Genomic DNA, 18,277 nt, shown 5'->3' on the forward strand with positions numbered 1-18,277 from the left:
TATTAAAGGCTTTTTAAACTGTACTCTCTTGAGTGCCTCAGTGTCCTTGAACCCTTACAAATGGTTCTATTTCACACAAGATCGCTTTCTATTAGTGCTTTTTGGGCTTTACTACTGATCTTCAAAGATGTACACAGTGAATATTTGCATGTACAGTATGTGCTCAGGCATATATGGCAACCCTACTCCAAACCCAAAACTTCCTCAAGAGTAAAACGACAAACTAAATTGTTCCAGTTACAAATCAGGCTATTTTCTGATCCGTCACTTCTAAGATTTGGTTAAGTTTTGCCACTGAAACTATTAGGGTAAGGGAAAGATCCCGTTTGGTTAAAAATAACTACTTGGTTAAGATTGGGAAATGATTGTGGCCGTTAAAAATAACATTTTGACTGTCTGCAGGGCATGAACAGTGGTCTTCTGTGTAACAGTTTGACCTTTTGTTGAGCCATCCAACAACACCAACCTCTTCCCTCTGTGGAGTTAGTGGAGAGAGGACAGGTCCTCCAATCCAATCTGAAGCCAAGTTCTCCTTTTTTGGTGTGCAGCATCATCCTAGTCCTTGTTCATCACATCGTACCCAGTCTGCATCTCAGCTAGAGATGGATCCAGAAACATCTATCAGGTAGAACCTGATTGATAGGCAGGAAGTTAGGCAGAACGCTGCTGTACAAACTCCCGCAGAAGACATTCCACTCACCAAGGCTGTTGATTCAGTCATACTCCTTATGGAGATATTCTAAGTCCTGAGGAAGGTGTCCTATCCTGTAGCTCATAGGCTGGTGACATTCAGTTGCATTAAAGGTTTTTCATAGGATTTACTTACCTTTGAGCAAGAGAGAAAGCAGACTGTGCAACTTAATACAGAAATAATTAACACTGTCGCTACCAGTGCTGTGTGTAACTGTGGATCTCTTGCTCTGATCACAATGGGGAAAAGAGGGTTTGACAAGCCATCCTTGGCTTTCATGTTACTGATCACTGGAGAGAAATGAGTGGGGCTGACCAGATTTCATAGTTTTGAACAGGTTAAACCTGATATTCTAACATGGTGCATTAATGTTTCTCATTAATGGTTCCTCTATTTTGCCCTCTAAGGTGCTGTACCTGATCTTCACCATTGTGCTCCTCTTCTGGGCCTGCTTTCTGCCCTTCTGGATCTGGCAGCTGCTGGGTGAGTTCCACCCCTCGCTGTCCCTGTCTACCGAAACCAAACGCAACATCAACTACCTGACCACGTGTCTGACGTATTCCAACAGCTGCATTAACCCTTTTCTGTACACGCTGCTCACCAAGAACTACAAGGAGTACCTGAGGAAGCACAAGCGGTCCTGGTCAGCTGGCAGCTACTTCAACAGGAAGAGTCGCTTTCAGCGTTCGCCACGCAGGTCGCCATCTTCCAGCAGTCAGCAGTGTACTGAGAGCTTTATGCTCACACACACAGCCTCCCTGCGAGCACATAACACCAGTTTGTAAGGTAGGAGCAGATTTTTCTGACTGACACTTTTCTAATTTTGTTAGCTGATGAGAAACCCAAAAGTATGACTAACTCTTTTCCCTAAACACAGCTCAGCACTGTAGTCATTTCCAGACATTATGGCTATTATTACCAATTATGTATCAACAGCGTGAAAGCCAGTGGATGGTTTAGACTTAGTGGCTTTGGTGGACTTTTCCGTCAGAGGAAAGATTGGTTCTGATGGGTTATGTGATTACAGATGGTATTGATTTCTGGCCCTCTGAAAACACTTTTGTTTAGGATTCCTACTTCCTGGTATGCAGTGTAAACAGTGGTGCCTCTTGATGTTTATATATGGAACTGGGTGAGATGCTAAAACATTTTCAGCAATAATAAATATTCGATTGCATGTGAAATTCACAAGATTGAGGACAGCAATGGGATTCCGTCAAACTTTTTGTGCTATCTGTTTTCAGAGAATTATCTCTTACCTCGAGGGGCACAAAGCATGTGTGAATCAAACTCATAATTCATATTGAGCCAAGAGATAGTCGACCTATACATATTTGGAAAAGAAAAAACAATTCCTCTGTTGGAAGTGAACAATTTATTTGTGATTTAACGCTAAACCTATACATCAATCACTCCTGGTTTCTTCATGCTGTATGTTGCCAACCGGCACTATACTGCTGTGATTTGACCATATATTACACTGTGTAACCTAATCTAACTTAAAAGGTCTACTTACTCGCTTTTTAGGACTTTCAACTGCAGTGGAATAGTAGGTGGACCTTAGGGCTGAACAATTAATAGTTTTTATATTGAAATCACAATTTGAAATGCACTCAGCTGTAGCTATTTAGGATTTATTTTCAGTGCTAAAACATGAAAACGTGATCTTGACTTTTATTGCATTATGCTTTGTGCATGCTGATAATATTTACATTTGGCAAAAGATGGCTGGTTGAAGAGGAAACACCGCGGACTGGATTCTCTACTCACAGAGTGATGGCTGGTTGATTATGAACGAGTCCAGTGCGGGTTGAATGCACATTAGCAAGTCATCGGCGTTACGCGGTGTTAGTGTATGTAATGTCTGTATCGACGTGTACCGGTCACACAGCCACGATGGTCCGTGCATTGTCGTAGACACATGCAGCCTCTTTTCTGGAAATCCTTGCGTGTCCGTGCAACCGACACAAGTCCACAGCGGTCCGCTGCGTGTATGTATGAGGCCATCTCCACCGCATCCATCTGTGAGGTTGTCAGCTTTGTGTCTGCCTGGCTCAGAGCGCCGTCCAGCAAAAAGCCACGAAGCTTAAAACGCTCTCAAAGGTTAGCGTTGGCTGCTTCTCGCTTGCCATGCCTCTGTCACATCCCGTGTGGAGCGTATGAGCGCGCAGCTGAGAAGGCAGTGTCGCTGTCAAATCTGTCCCTGGGAAAAGTGACGTTGCGCTGAATTGAAAAAGGAACTACGTTTCGTTACCAAATTTTCAGTAGTAGCGCCATACACTACTTCTACATAGTTACGTTAGTGTAACACGTTATTAAGTAACGTAACTACTTTATTGGCAGTAAAGTAACTGTTAATGCCTAACCCTAACCCAATGTTACATACCCTATTAGGAGACCTTAAGGAACAGTGTGAAATACCCTATATAACCATTCTATCACCCCTTTAACAAAATTGAATATATTCACATATTATATATTTTTGTAACATATTAACATAATATAGTATAAGATGGACATTATTATATAGTGAGGGAATGAGACATAGTATATGAGCAGTAGTGTAGTAGTAATGTGGTATATTACAATATTATAACAGTATAGTATAGTATAGTATAGTGCAGCAATATAACCTAAGAAGTATAAGTATAGTGCAGCAATATAACATTGTTACACAAATTTTTCCCAAAGGTAAAAAGTGAACATCCATGCTCATATTTAACTATATATATATATATATATATATATATATATATATATATATATATATATATATATATATATATATATATATATATATATTTATTGTACAGTTAAATGTTTTTCTGCAGTGATAACATTGGTATACATGTCTGAATATTTGTTGTTTCTAATAAATAAAAAAAATACATTATTCATGGTATACATTATTCTACGTGCACAGTATAGTACAGTAACTAAAGCTGTCAGATTAATGTAATGGAGTAAAAAGTACAATATTTCTCTCTGAAATGTGGCGGAGTAGAAGTAGAAAGTAGCATGAAAAGAAAAGACTCAAGTAAAGTACCTCAAATGTATACTTAAGTACAGTAGAGTAAATTTACTTAGTTACATTCCACCACTGCCGCTCAATTATGTTGAGTATTATCCATGGAATTTCTATTGCCTCAAGAAAGCTATAAAATGACTCTGAAATATTATCCTTTATAGTTGTTATTTTATGTTGCCTTAAGGTTTCCTTTCCTATTCATTTCTATAGTGTTGTCAGGTTTTGCCTTATTTCAATTTTTTCACTGACAGTCTGTCTTTTGTTAACAATTCCGTCGTTAAAGGATAGAATGATGGCAGAATGATGGCTCTTGGGCGGAATCTGTATCATATTATTATATATAGTACAAAGATGCACTACAAAAATATTGTATTTGTATTTATGTATGTGTCTGCCAGTCTGCACAACTGTCTCATACATGAAATGGGTCTTAGCTGTTCGTCGCAAATGTTCCGTGCAGAGGAAGCTGGAGGACTGAATCATAGTGCAGCGGAGGGGAACGAAGGGTGAAGAGCAGGGTGAGGGGAGAAGGGGTGGGGTGGCAGGACACACACACACACACACACACACACACACACACACACACACACACACACAGAGGCACACACTTGACACTGACCTGCGACTATAAAAGTTTAGTTGCACAGCCATATATATATCTGTCATGCAGGGGAAAGCCAGCTGACACACAACACAAATATAAAAATATTTTTCTTTTGCAGATAACAACATCTTCTAAATAAATAACTATAATGAATGTTGATCATAAATAAATCCAGATTGGCACAGCAGGATATTATAGCTGAGTATTTTATCTTTTTTCCAACATAACCTCTCCAATGAATCTAGACATTTTAATGTTCTACAATAATAACACTTTTCATGCCAATTCATCCGACGAGGGAAAAAAAAAAAAGAAGGAAAAATCCAACATTTACAATCCCGTTCATAACTTTGCACTCAGCTAATAATGCTTTACCCTTGATGGCTGTGTGGTGTGTGTGTGTCCAGGCTGCCTGCAGAAACTGAGTAGCAGTGAGCCATATATTACTACTCTGCCTTGGAGTACAATGTGCTGAGTGACACCAACCATAATTCACAAGGGCAGAGAATATGGCTCCATATCTGTGCCTGCATACACACACACACACACACACACACACACACACACACACACACACACACACACAAAGTATTTCTCCATTACACTTACCACCACTGTGATTTTATTCAGATACAAGAAGTGTTGGGGAAAGTGTTTCCTCTAGGATTTTTTTCAGCAGTGGGGAGAAAGGGTTAACGTTAGGTCAAGGTTAGGTTTGAAACTTAGTGGGGGTGCACTAGCAACACTGCTGGCTGGCAAAAGCAATGAAAAAATATTGCAGGTGTTATGAGTCCTGAGCGTGGTCCCATATGAATACATTATGTTGGAACACCTGGAAACAGTAACATTAAAGTTATTACTAGGATTTTTCCAGTTTGGTTTTGAGTGCTATGCAACCCTACTAACCTGATAAACATTTTAAACAGTAAGCGAATACAGAATGTCGCGTAAATACGTCTGGTCTGCAGCAGGGAGCGGAGCAGACAGACCGCAGGGTGTGCTAGCTTCTTGTCTAATGGGTCTGATAAACAGTAAATTCATCATCAAAGCTATTTTCCAAGCCACTGTAGTTGACATATTCCACAGGACCCGCATGAGCGCAGTTTCCATGGGAAATCAGCCATCGAAGCTTCGTTGTCATAACTTTGCGAGTGATTGACGTCCTGCCACTGTCCAGTTGCTCATCCTCAAAGGGCAGAGAGAGAAGATGACCGTTCGTTTGAGTTCAGTGGCGTGGAACAGCTGAGCAGAGTCATGTTCAGGACATTTCATGAATTCTGAAGCCGTGAAGGCCCACACCAGAGGTGAAAACCATTTTTCGCTCTGCATTGACTTTGTGTTGCGTGAAGGTGCCTCCTTGTCTTTTCAGTCTGCTAGCAAACAACAGAAAAATGCCTAAAAGCTGCTGTGTGGTTGGATGCACTAACAACAGGGTAAGAATTCATCACTAAGTTTTTTTAGCCACCAAACTAACTTGCTAACACATAGCTGACATTAGCTTACTAACAACCAACATGTCCTCTCTACTAGACATAGGTTGCTTAAATATTTGACATGCTTAAAGCTAATGTTTTTTGCTAGCTACAGGGAGTTTGCCCTCGGTTGCTTATTGTGGCGCCGATTGTTTTCCTCTCCACTGGGCATGGCTTTTTAGAGTATGGCACTTTGCACTCCATATTGGAAAAACATTTATAATTTTAAAACTGCAAATACTTACACTTACTAATTCCAGTAATACTTTCTTGCTGTGTTTCCGGGACGTTTATGGAGGGCTGATATTCCTTTTTTCTTCCTGTTTGTTTAGTTTACAGACTGGGCATTTAGTTTAGCCTGAGTGCTGGTAGAGGGGGAGGTGGCTAATGTCTGGCAAAAAAGGAGGAGAGGCCGTAGAGGCACCTATACAGGGGCTGTCATGTACAGCTCATAAACCACTCTGAAGGTTGTGACTCAGCCCAATCGCTCCTCTAAGCAATCACAGTCTGGCCTAATGCCCTTTGATTTAAGCCAACAACACGTGTGGGAAATGTGAAAATGCTGTTTTAATTTACCAATAACAATATACAGTATGAAGTTTTAATTATGAAATATAAACAGTTTATGTACCCTGGAGAAACACAGCGTGATTTTACAGTTATCACAAACAGGACAACCCACCAGCTGGAAAATCCTCTCATTTGCTTTTATAGTGAGGGAAAAACAAGAAAGCCACGATATCAAACTGAGAGAGTGTATTGTTTTTATATCATGCTACTGTGGAATTACAGCCACTGTGGCTGAATGATCTGAGGACACAGCAGCAAAGATAAGACAAAGATAAGACTGGTTTCTGTATGCATGAAGATGTAATATCATTTGCTCTTTCTCTGGGAAGAAAGAAAATGTATTATCTCAGATAAATGTTTAGCTGACTGATAAAAATCTATAAAACCAGGTGAAATCTTATCTATTTCCACACTGACATTGTATTCATTATTAATTTATTAATAGCAGCAGCCTCAAAGGAAACTTCAGACTTGGTTTTGCTGACTTTTGGGAAAGTGGTGCATAAAAAGGCCGGCTCAGGGAGATTCAGCACCTTTGGAAAATCAGTTTGGGAATAAATGAGCTATTGGAAAACTCAATGGGTCATACAAATGGAATTATAAATTTTAGTCTACTTCTCCATAAAATTATTTTAAACTGACACCTCTCTTTCTTTTTATTGCTTTCCACACACATCTTTCATTGCCCTTAGTGGATTTTTGTAAAAGAGCCCCTTGACAATGCGTAAAATCTTTGTGCTCAATGCTGACCTGTAAATGTTTCCTCAATAAAAATGTGCAGGTTTTTTTTTTTTTAATGGAAGCACCCAGCGGATGTAGGAAATGGAAGGAATCAGGCGTTTTTTTTGCAGTCACTGTGGAAAATACCTACTATATCCCGTGTCTGAAATTAACTTTTTGACTCACTGGCCAAGTTGATGTAGATGATGGTAGATGAAAAATGTTTTATTGGCCAAAATATTAAGTTGCGTTTTTTTGTAACATACATGACAAAACTTTCTGGTTGGGGTTGCGAGTCCTGCAGGTTTATCCTCCGTTTTCATCGTGCTTTCTTTTGGAAGGCTGGCTGACTTCTGCTAAGAATCGCTACATACTGGCAATTTTTTTTTCTTTTTTGGGGCATTTTTTCCCTTTATTAGATTATGTGACAGTGGAAAGGTGGGAGAGAGATGGGGGATGACGCGGCAAAGGGCCGCAGGTCGGACTCGAACCTGGGCCGCTGCAAAGGATTCAGCCTACATGGGGCGCACGCTCTTACTGGGTGAGCTAGAGGTCGCCCCACATACTGGCTAATTAATTAGCTTGACGTAAATGCTAGCTATCATTTAGTCTCGCATTGCAAGACCTTCCTCCACAGCGCCGCGGAGGAGGGTCTGGCTAGTCAACACAGCCTTCCGGGATGGGAAAAAAAACGTGCTCTGGTTTATTAGCATTTTTTTTTTTTTAAACCAATCACTATCGTCTTGGGCGGCATTAAGCGACGGTGCGTGTGCAAAATCTGTCTCGGGAAGGAACTTGTTTTGGTGGAACATGTGTACGTTCAAAAGTTGTTTTAGTCGTGCAACAGAAAACTCAGATTGGACAGATAGTCTAGCTAGCTGTCTGGATTTACCCTGCAGAGATCTGAGGAGCAGTTAACCATAGTCCTCAGAAATCCACCGGAGTTTAAAAATGCCAACACAAAGAAAGCGGAAGGTGACGGACATCCGGCTGAAAATGAGGGACTTCCGGTGGAATTTCCGGCGGCACCTGAACAATCCCGGAAGTTGACGATATAAACTAGCTATCATTGGACAGAAGTAACGTGGTGGCTGGCGTTCCAGTCAGTGTGTGCCCACCCCGACATGCAGACAGCAGTGGAACAGAAGAAAGTAGCTGCAGTTTCACCAAAATGAAGACAAAAAAAACGGAACTATTTTGGTACAAACATTTACCCGCCATGTGGCTGATAGCCCCCTGAGGAAAACGGAAAATGTAACCGCATTTAGCACTTAGCGAGTTCATTTCGGGGCTGTGGTTTAATATTCACTTCCTCAGCAAGGGCATATGGAATATCCCCTCTGACAAGTTTAATTATTCCATACATTCAAAGGATGAATATTCCCCCCCCCCCAACACACAGGTGGGAGATAGCCCTGAAATGTGCTGTTAAAGTGTTCCAGGAAATTAACTGGCTAAAATGGGATGAGGAGATTGGTTGCTTTTGTATTGCCTGTTCCCTATGGCAACTTTGCGCAATGGGATCAATTATCTGCAAAATAAAAGGCTCAATGAACACTGTCTGGATACAAACTGTATCCTGGCTTTGGTAACAAAAAGAAATATAATTAACATTCATATAATCTGTGCCTATATGACTATAAATAATAATAACCTCTTCTGTATGTGCTCACAAAAACACAGTAATATATCACACATTTTTATTGTGACATATCTAAATGTCTGCCCTTTTCCTCTCAGAGAAGGCGAGGAAACTACTCAGCAAAGGAAGTGGGAATTCTAATAAAAGAACACATTTTTAGGTAATATTTCTCTTTGTGTCAGGTGTGCATGACTAGAAAAAGGTGACTAATTAAAAAAAAACTTTACAAACCGCTTCAGAAAAACACTTACAGTACAGTATTTGTGTACATAATTCATTAGCTTCCATTAGTTATTGTCTTTCAGTGTTTTTATGTTAATAAATGTGTATTGTGCTCCCAGAAAAAAAAAAAGACGTTGGTGCCTGTGGGTTTTTAAATGAAAGAGTGCCAAAGCAAACTTTCAACAAAAAATGTTTCATTTTGCCAATGAATGTCAATCTGTTGGTCAGTCCACCATTTTCATCAAAATAGCTCAACAACTATGAGATGGTATGATATTTAATGCCTGATTGTTGCCTGACTCAAGGCCATCACATCACACAGCTGTGTATATTCATAGCATCTACATGCAGCTATGCACAAATCTTGCCCCATAAACTCCATAAAGATCAAACGAGAGAATCCTTGACCGCTATTAGAAGTGGCTATTAAATAATCATTTCCTCACAGACCAGACATGCTCCATCTTTAATTATAATTGCTTTAATCCCATGTCTAGAGCCACACTTTAAAGCCACCATCTTCTGTCACAGGCTGTGTCAGAGCATGGTATAGAAATATTGACAGCGGGCTCTTGGTTATCATGGTATAAACTTTTACACAAAGAGCTTCCATTTCAGCTGCCAAATGAAAGAGCATTTGGAACAAGGGCTTGGCAGAATCGAGCAGGGGTCACCTCTTTTAAAAGTCATCTTGAAACACACACTAACTCATTTTATTTCACTCATGACGGGAAAAGGACTATCAATCCCAGGCGTATATCTGAAATCTGATTACATTGACTCGGCTCATTTTGGGAATTGGAAACGGCAGTTGTTGTTCTCCTCTCATCATAGGTGATAGGAAGCTTTGCCTGTAACTATAAGTGGAATTGTCTGGGAAAGTCTCCAGTGTGATCAATACGCACCTTGACTCACAAGTTATATAGAGACTGATTGATTGAGCACCCTTATCTTCGCTGGGTTTACACTAATGTTCAAAGAAAGGTCTTAAGCTGATGGGACATGGGATAATCTGATGATTTGATGCACATAAATGTATTACATATACTTTTTTTTTCTGGGCCATTTATCCTCATTAGATTGGAGCACATAAATGTCAGCACTTGACTCTCCGGAGCTTGTGCGTCATGTTTTTCTTCTTTCCCAGATTCCAGTCAGACTCCTACGTATTGGGAATGAATGACAGTTTGTGCACAGTTTAGCAGTGTAAGCAGACAGGAAGTGTTGACAAGCTTTTTATTTTCAGAGTTTCCTTTTTGTGCTCGGAGCGCTTGATCTTGCAAATATTTAAACGCTTTTTGAAAAGAGCTGCATTTTTCACATTTAAATGATAGGTAATATGTCAGAGTTTGGGAACTTGTAGACAGCAATTACTGTACCTCTCATGTGGTTCATGCAATGTTTAGGCCTACCTGTGTAGGGTATGAACTAACCTGAGGTACAGTACATTTCCTCATTCATATTTCCTCTTGATTTAGCTCCTAAATGTGAAACGGGATGGGAAATGGGAAAGTTTAAGGAGGTTTGTGTTGCTTGCCCCATTATGGACATGGAGTTGTGTTTAGATAATCCCTGCAGCGGAGGTGGTGGGGGTAAAAGAGAATAAGATCCATATTAAAATGTTCTTTTAAAACAAAACAGGCCATATTATGAACTAATGCAGGACCTGTTGTAGTTGATATTGTACTTTACTAATGCAAAGACAAATTTACATTTTATCAAATTTCATGCAACCTATTGACACCTAGAAGCTTACACCTATACCTTTTGGGATCCCTGGGGACCCAGGGGCAGTTTCCCGCTTTGCCTAGTTGGAAATCCAGTGTTAATCTGGTATTAGTCAGAAAGATAAGGCCGCCGTATAAACCCAACCTACTGTACCCAGACCATACTGAAGCATAATGGAAAAACTAACTGCAGTGTGACGGCATGGGTACAGCATGGCACACCAAAGCAGAAGGGGGAAAAAAATGTTCAGACCTCTAGCTGCTTGCTCTTTTCCAAGAAAAAAATGCCTGCCTGACTTTAGGCACTTTAAGTGTTACAGGCTGCTTCTACGAGGATTCAGAGCTTCTGGGTTTACACTGAGGCAAAATGAATGAAAACAGAGATAAGAGTGGAAAGATAGGGAGGGTCAGAGTATGACAGATTTTAACTGAAAGATCAGGACAGTTGACTGTTCTTAAATTTGTTCTGCTGTTTTCGTGTAACGAAAAAGAACAAGTCCTCCAAACCACACGACAATATCGGCCGTTTATTCCTACCCTCTAATGTGACTTTCAGGAGCATTTCATTAATTAGCGCACCTAGCGGTGGCAGGAAATACAACCTTCCATCTAAACCAGAGAATGTAACGGTGGCGCTTTTAAACATGTCGTTAACGTTGTCAAACAGTCGCAGTTTGGTAGTCTATATTGACGACGTTTCAATTACGTGCACATGTTCCCCCAAAAGAAGTGGTATTATTTATTTATTTTATTTAACCTTTATTTAACCAGGTAGGCCGTTGCGAACAGGTTCTCATTTGCAATGGCGACCTGGCCAAGAAAAGCATAAGAGTAGAAGACAACATACAGTTTCACATTCAATATAGTGCAAGGAAACAGAATACAATAGGCTACAAAGGTACAGATTAAGTAGGCAGTTCAAAGCCGGCGCAAAGTGAGGTGTAAGTAAGTCGATGGATATGTGAAAGTGGTATGGTGATAACATAATATACATGAAAAGACAATCTATAGCATTGCTGAGATGTAGTAAAGAGCCAGAACACAGTTAGTGCAAATTAAATTGTGGTCTAGTTAGTGATGTGGATCCAGTGATCAGTTATAACGCAGTATATATAAATAGATAGTCTATATGAATGCTGAGAAGTAGTGAATACAATATACAGTTAGTGCAAGATGTAATCTAGATAGTGATGTGGTTCAGTAATAACACAGTAAACATGAACAGTCTGTCTAAATGCTGAATATAGTAAAGAGTCAATATACAGTTAGTGCAAATATTTGTCTATGTAGTGAAGTAGAAACAGGAATAACACAACATACATGTAAAGACAGTCTATATGAATGATAACAACCTTCCCAAGGTTATTTTGCAGCAGCACCGTTGTTCCGTCCGGCGCTTAGCGCTGGCCAAGCTGATTGTGATTGGTTTAAAGCAGGGGACTTCAACGTTTTTTAAGCAAAGGACCCCTTTGAAAGAGAGACGGAGCAGGGACCCTCTACTACATATATTGTATAAAATTAAGTTGCATATTAAACTGGGCCTACAATAACTTGTAGGGTGGCCTAATGTACATACCTTTTTTGCATAGAATACTAAGCTATTAAAATAGCCTAATAATTGTTGGCATGACTTTATAAATCATCTTTTAATGTTAAACATACATGTGGCACAGTGAATCCTTAGGATTAAATGTATCTGTGGATTGCCTTAGTGACAACCTAGGCCAGTAAACAGTGGGGATTTATATTTGCTAATAATATGTCAATATTCATGTTAAGACTTTAACATGTAACTTTTCAAAATTAACATTAATTTGGAGGCCCCCTGCATTGACTCTGAGGAGCCCCTGTTGAAGATTCCTGGTTTAAAGAAATGCCAATAAACCAGAGCACGTTTTTTTCCTATACCGGATGTCGTGTGGACTAGCCAGACCCTCCTCCGCAGCGCTGTGGAGGAAGGTCTGCCTCACTTTCAGTTACTTTTTAATTTTCTTTTTAAACAGGTCTCAAACCCTAGCCTGGCTCCGCCCTCCTACGTACTTACGCTCAATTTTCATTTCCCTTTAGTACTACGTCTGGGTGTGGGTATAGTCTTGGGTTTTCTCCAGCCAAATTTAAATAGTTTTAAACAGAGTCCCCGCCTTCAAGGAAGTTAACACTTGTCAATGGAGAGTGGCCAGACTCTCTGTACAAATGAAATGTACCAGAGTCTGGTAGGACCAGGCTACTCAAACCCTGGTCTCCTGGGTGAAAGTCCTGTTTGTTTGACCCATCCACCACCCTAACCTTTAGTGCTCTTGTAAAGTACTTTGTCACATTACTTCCTGCTTTGCTCCCATCATAACCACTATGGCTACTAGAGGGCGCTGCCACTATAAATGTAAATATGGTGGAATGGTGGAATGTAACTAAGTACATTTACTCAAGTACTGTACTAAAGTACAAATTTGAGGTACTTGAGTACTAGACTTTAATTGAGTCTTTTCTTGTCATGCCACTTTCTACTTCTACATTTCAGAGGGAAATATTGTAGTTTTTACTCAACTACATCAATGACCGCTTTAGTTACTAGTTACTTTACAAATTAAGATTTTTTGCACACAAAACAAAGTTTATAAAATACAATGTTTTATTATAAACTAAACTACCCAATAGTAGTAATATAAAGGCCTACAAGTCCAGCTGAGATGATTAGCCGATTAAACACTTAGTTGATTGACTGACAGAACAGTTTGGATCGTTTCCAGTTTCTAAAATGTGAGGATTTTTCGAGTACTCTTAATTTCAATACTTTAAGTTAATTTTCCTGATGCTAATTACATACTTTTATCTAAGTCACATTTTTAATGCAGGACTTTTACTTTAACAGAGTATTTTTACAGTGTGGTATTAGTACTTTTCCTTAAAGGGTAAATAGGTAAAAAGGTTTTTTTTTAACCTGGACCCTATTTTTTCTATGGTATTGTGTTTAAGTGACTGATAGGAACAACAATATTTGAAATTAGTCCAGAATTAAGCGTGAAAGCTGTAACTGGCGGCCACAGACCGGGCTGCAATGTAACCCTATGGGGCAAATGTTCAGTCAGTTTGGTCCACTGAAAGGCTCAGATTATTATTTTAAGTGTAACATTGTATTTAAATTACTTATCCAGGTAAGTTGATTGAGAACGGCAACCTGTCACATTCACACAGTTACACATTCATACTACTGGTGGGGAAAGAATGCTTTCACTTTCCCCACCTGACCCGGTCTGGTGATTGAACCGACGACCTCCTAATCCCAGCTTGTTCTCACTTCTTTAACCTGTAGGCCACCACTCCCAGGAGAGCTAGTTAGACCTTTTTATAACCTCTGAGACCTTTCTGTTTAACCAGAAACAGCTCTAAACCCACCAGACTCCATTTAAAAAAAAAAAATGCTTTCATTTTCATCAAAACTCATTTTCAGAACAAACAGACAGCCTTTTTAAGTGAAGATTATAAAATTCCACACATTCTGCAAGACATTACAGGTGATTGGGATAAACATTTTAACTAACAGATATCAACATGACACTTCCCCAGTTAATTGCTTACATTAAGACATGTTTTTGCATTACAAGTTTTCTGAAATTTTATGTTTAAATATGCAAAAGAGGCATTATGTAATGCTAATTTTGAGTGAATTTAGGAGACATTTGCAGGTGCAAATAGACACAATGTAGTAAAATAAACACCTAAATGTGTATTTTGGATGTGTTTTTCCCAATAGTCGGAAAGAAGACATGCTACAGAAACAAAATAGCCCAAAAACTCAAAAATGGTGGTTTTGCCTGGGGTGTCTCCCCTTAAGTAAAAGATCTAAATACTTCTACCACCACTGATAAGGTTTTCGGGAGAGGACAGTTTAAAAAAAGAATGATGTAAAAAGAAAGAACGGAGTAGTCAAAAAATAGAATCAGTGAGAAGACAAGAAAATAGATGTAATTTGTGTCAGTGAAGAACAGAGAAGATGGTATACGTATATTTAGATGTTTGAGTGATGAAGCTAAGGACAATATGGATTAGGATTGGTGTGTGTGTGTGTGTGTGTGTGTGTGTGTGTGTGTGTGTGTGTGTGTGACTGACCCAGGACAGCTGTGTGTGTTTATAGTCCTTAGGTCCTCAGCTGCACACAAGCTTGTAAATACTTATCCTCTGACCCTGGACAAAAGTGTCTGGCATCTGCACACAATGAGGAGGGGGCAAGGCCAAGGCAACACGTATACAAGCAACACCAAGACATTAAAAATCAGCTCTGCACTCATCAGTGTTAATCCACGTCTACTGTATTGAACTCCTCCAAATCCTGCACCTTCTAGCGTTTCCCTTTGTGCTCCTGTCCTGTTCTAAGAATGGAAATGTGTGTGTATTTTTGCAGAAGAAGAGAACGATACAGCTCAGTGGATGATAGAATGTTCCAATGCACAGAACTGTGACAGAAATGTAGTTACATTTACGTAAGTTGAGCTTGTTTTTTGGGGGTTTTTTGCTTCCCTTTCCTTTCACCTATAAACAGAATTTGTGTCTTGAACAGTGCAGACTCTCGCTGCAGCGGTGTCAATGAAATATTGTTGCACTTCATAACTGCAGTAAATGGAACTGCAGAGCAGTCAATTTTTCATGTTCCAGCTGGCATCCTGGGATGGATGCTGACCTTGGAAAATGAGTGATGATAAACCTTTTAAAACAACTGAAAACAATTGATGGTGGCAGTAGTTCTATCCCCTGACAGTAAACATTTGTAACCTCCAGTCTCTTCTTGCAGCCCACTGGTCAAACAAAAACAATATATATATATATATATATATATATATATATATATATATATATATATATATATATATATATATATATATATATATAGCATATACATACACACACAACAGAGAAATCCCACCCCAAGCAAACAACAGATGCTGCAATGTATTGGCAGTATAGAAAAATATAGAAATGATTACATACAAGAATTATACAGGAAATAAATAAATAGCAAAGTACATACAGATTAAACCAAAGACAAGGAAGTCTGAGTCTCTGTAGGAAGGAATGCAACGGTTTCCAAAGACTCCAGAATTTGTCTGAGTTGTGATTGAGATCATAAGTCAGTTTCTCCAGAGGGAGAAGAGCCGATATCTGTGATATCCACATGATGACCGTGGGGACCTGCGGAGCGGACCACCGCAGCTTTTTAGCCAGAAATAAAACAATTTAACAGTGAACTGGTGTCCATATCAAAAAGATTTTTCGAAGTATGGTTTAACAGATAAAATGAAGAAGACTAGTAAACTATTTATTGGTAACCTCCTGGATCACAGAATTAACCTCTTTCCAAAATGTATGGATGCAATGACAACATTTTTTATAGTTAATATTCTGCTCTTGCTTTAACAGGTTTGATCCATGAAATAACGACCCAGGAAATCGGAGTAGAGAGCGGGTTTTAGTAAGGATCTTTCCAATTTTGTAATACTGTGGAAACATAAAAATATGGCATTACAAACTGCCCATATACATAGACATGAATACGCAACTCAAGTCTAGCATATAGCTATCCCATAAGAAATATTAACCATTATCATGAGACTTGCAGGACTAGTTAGCATTTAAGCTAAATGTAACATGGATGTCTATGGAGAAATGCTAATAGCGATTAGCATCTATTAATACAACATAAATGTTATGCTAAAACGGAAAATACACAAAGTATATCAAAGTAGATATACTTCATACAGAAATACTTACAGACTTAGACCTTCAAAACCAAACCAAAGGCAAAGAGAGAAGAGTAACTGCAGCATGTCCTCAGTAGACTAGAGTCAGAAGCAAAAAGGAAACTAACGGCAAGAGAGGAGGGTCTTAAATATGAGAACACAAATGCAATACAACTTTATACCACTAGATGTCTCTAATGCAACACAAAGTGGGGGCAGAACAGTTAATATCAGGTGACTAAAACTACTTGGTTACGGTTAGAGATTGTGGTTGTAGATCATAAGGTATGGTTATGTTTACGTGATTAAAGTGCTTTGTTAATCCATACACCCAAAACACACCGCAGGTGTAAGCGTCGCGTATAGCAGCTGTAGCGCAGCTATTTTTATTTTCGGCACCCATGTTATCCAATCTGTTCGGCCACACTGGGCGCGTAGCGTCCGGATAGCGTCCGCATAGCATCTGCATAGCACATTTCAAAATAAAACAGCCAGGTCTACGGTGATTTTGGCTGTCTTGACTTCTCACAGCGAGACAAGCGATTAGGCACACAGAGAGAGAGACTGATCTCTTAATACATCCATGAGACCGACGGACTGACAGAGAGAGTGACACACACACACACACACACACACACACACAACCACATATAGGCTACAATTACCACAGTTTCCCCACTCATCCTGTCTCTTTCTATCGTGCAGAGAGAGAGAGAGGGAGGATTGCTTTGGGAGCAGCGTGTAGAAATACCCGTCCAGTGTGAAAGGCCAGGCGCACAGTCAGGCACGTATCTACGCTACGCGACACTTACTCGGGCGGTGTGTTCCCAGTGTTAGGGTTGTCTATAAATCCACCTACAAATTAAATGCTCCATAGATCTGCCTCATAGGGCGTAGCAGGGTGTAGTGGGGCATAGCAGGGCACAGCAGGGCGCTGAGCAGGACCACGGCTACAGCTGCAACCATGATTTAGGTGCCACCCTAATCAAAGAAAAACTGCGGGGCGGGAAAACATACGGACTCCAGGGAATAAGCTCCCCAGAGCTAAGTTAGGATGAGTTTGATTAGGGTCAGATGTATAAACTGGTATTTATAAAGGAAGAATGTACGATGAGTAGGGTTGGGCATCGTTTTGATTTTAACAATTCAGATTCTTCGTTCGATTCCGGTTCTTATCGATTCTCGTTTGCGATTCTTTGAGGGGTGGAGTTGAAACGGGTCACATGCTTATTTCACAGATATGAGGAACATCTTATTTTGATTCAATGGTGGTTTACAGTTTTACAGGGCTTTTTCAACGTGGAATAAAGCCACACTAGAGCGCCGCTTACTGTGCTCCATGGCTGCAACAAGGGCCTGGAAGTACGGTGGCCGCTACGCAAACCAAAACTCAATGACCATAGAAGCGTTTCATAATTTAACTCACCTATCGTTGGTAGGAAATATGGCAAACAGGAGCATTTTCCATCGTCATATCTAAAAGTAACAGTTGCCTTTTTAAGCATGTCGTTAACGTTGTGAAACGGTCACAGTTTGGTTAGGTTTAGGCACAAAAACTACTTGGATACGTTTAGGTTTAGGATAGGTATAGGTTTAGTTAAAAATCAGTACATTTGTTGCGTTACTTCACTTGCGTGTGCACGGACATGACGTAATTACGCATGTGACGTGGTTCCGTAAAGTTAAAATAACTGGTTACTTTTATTTTCAAACTGGACATGAACCCTGGTCTCCTGGGTGAGACTTGGTGACTTGGACTCAAGTCAACTCGAGTTACCGTTTTGATAATTTGCGACTTGACTAAAAATAAATGACTTGAGACTCGACTTGGACTTGTAAGTTAATGACTCAAGACTTGATCTGAGGCAT

General features: G+C 39.8%; 1 protein-coding gene across 4 annotated transcripts in view; it reads left to right on the forward strand.

Annotated features, from left to right (window-relative positions):
* Positions 1 to 18,277, forward strand: part of uts2r (urotensin 2 receptor) — a 68,536-nt gene that overhangs the window by 2,872 nt on the left and 47,387 nt on the right. For 2 of the 4 annotated variants that reach the window (XM_078279634.1, XM_078279633.1), the window contains exons 3-4: positions 1,099 to 1,174; positions 1,297 to 1,477. In XM_078279634.1, coding sequence (XP_078135760.1) covers positions 1,099 to 1,174; positions 1,297 to 1,421 — 201 coding nt within the window. In that variant the 3' untranslated portion in view covers positions 1,422 to 1,477. Of the gene's footprint in view, positions 1 to 1,098; positions 1,478 to 18,277 lie in introns of all 4 variants that reach the window. The other 2 variants (XM_078279632.1, XM_078279630.1) reach the window with 1 other exon arrangement.

Source organism: Sander vitreus, chromosome 21 (assembly GCF_031162955.1).
Source record: "Sander vitreus isolate 19-12246 chromosome 21, sanVit1, whole genome shotgun sequence".
NCBI classification, from domain to species: Eukaryota; Metazoa; Chordata; class Actinopteri; order Perciformes; family Percidae; genus Sander; species Sander vitreus.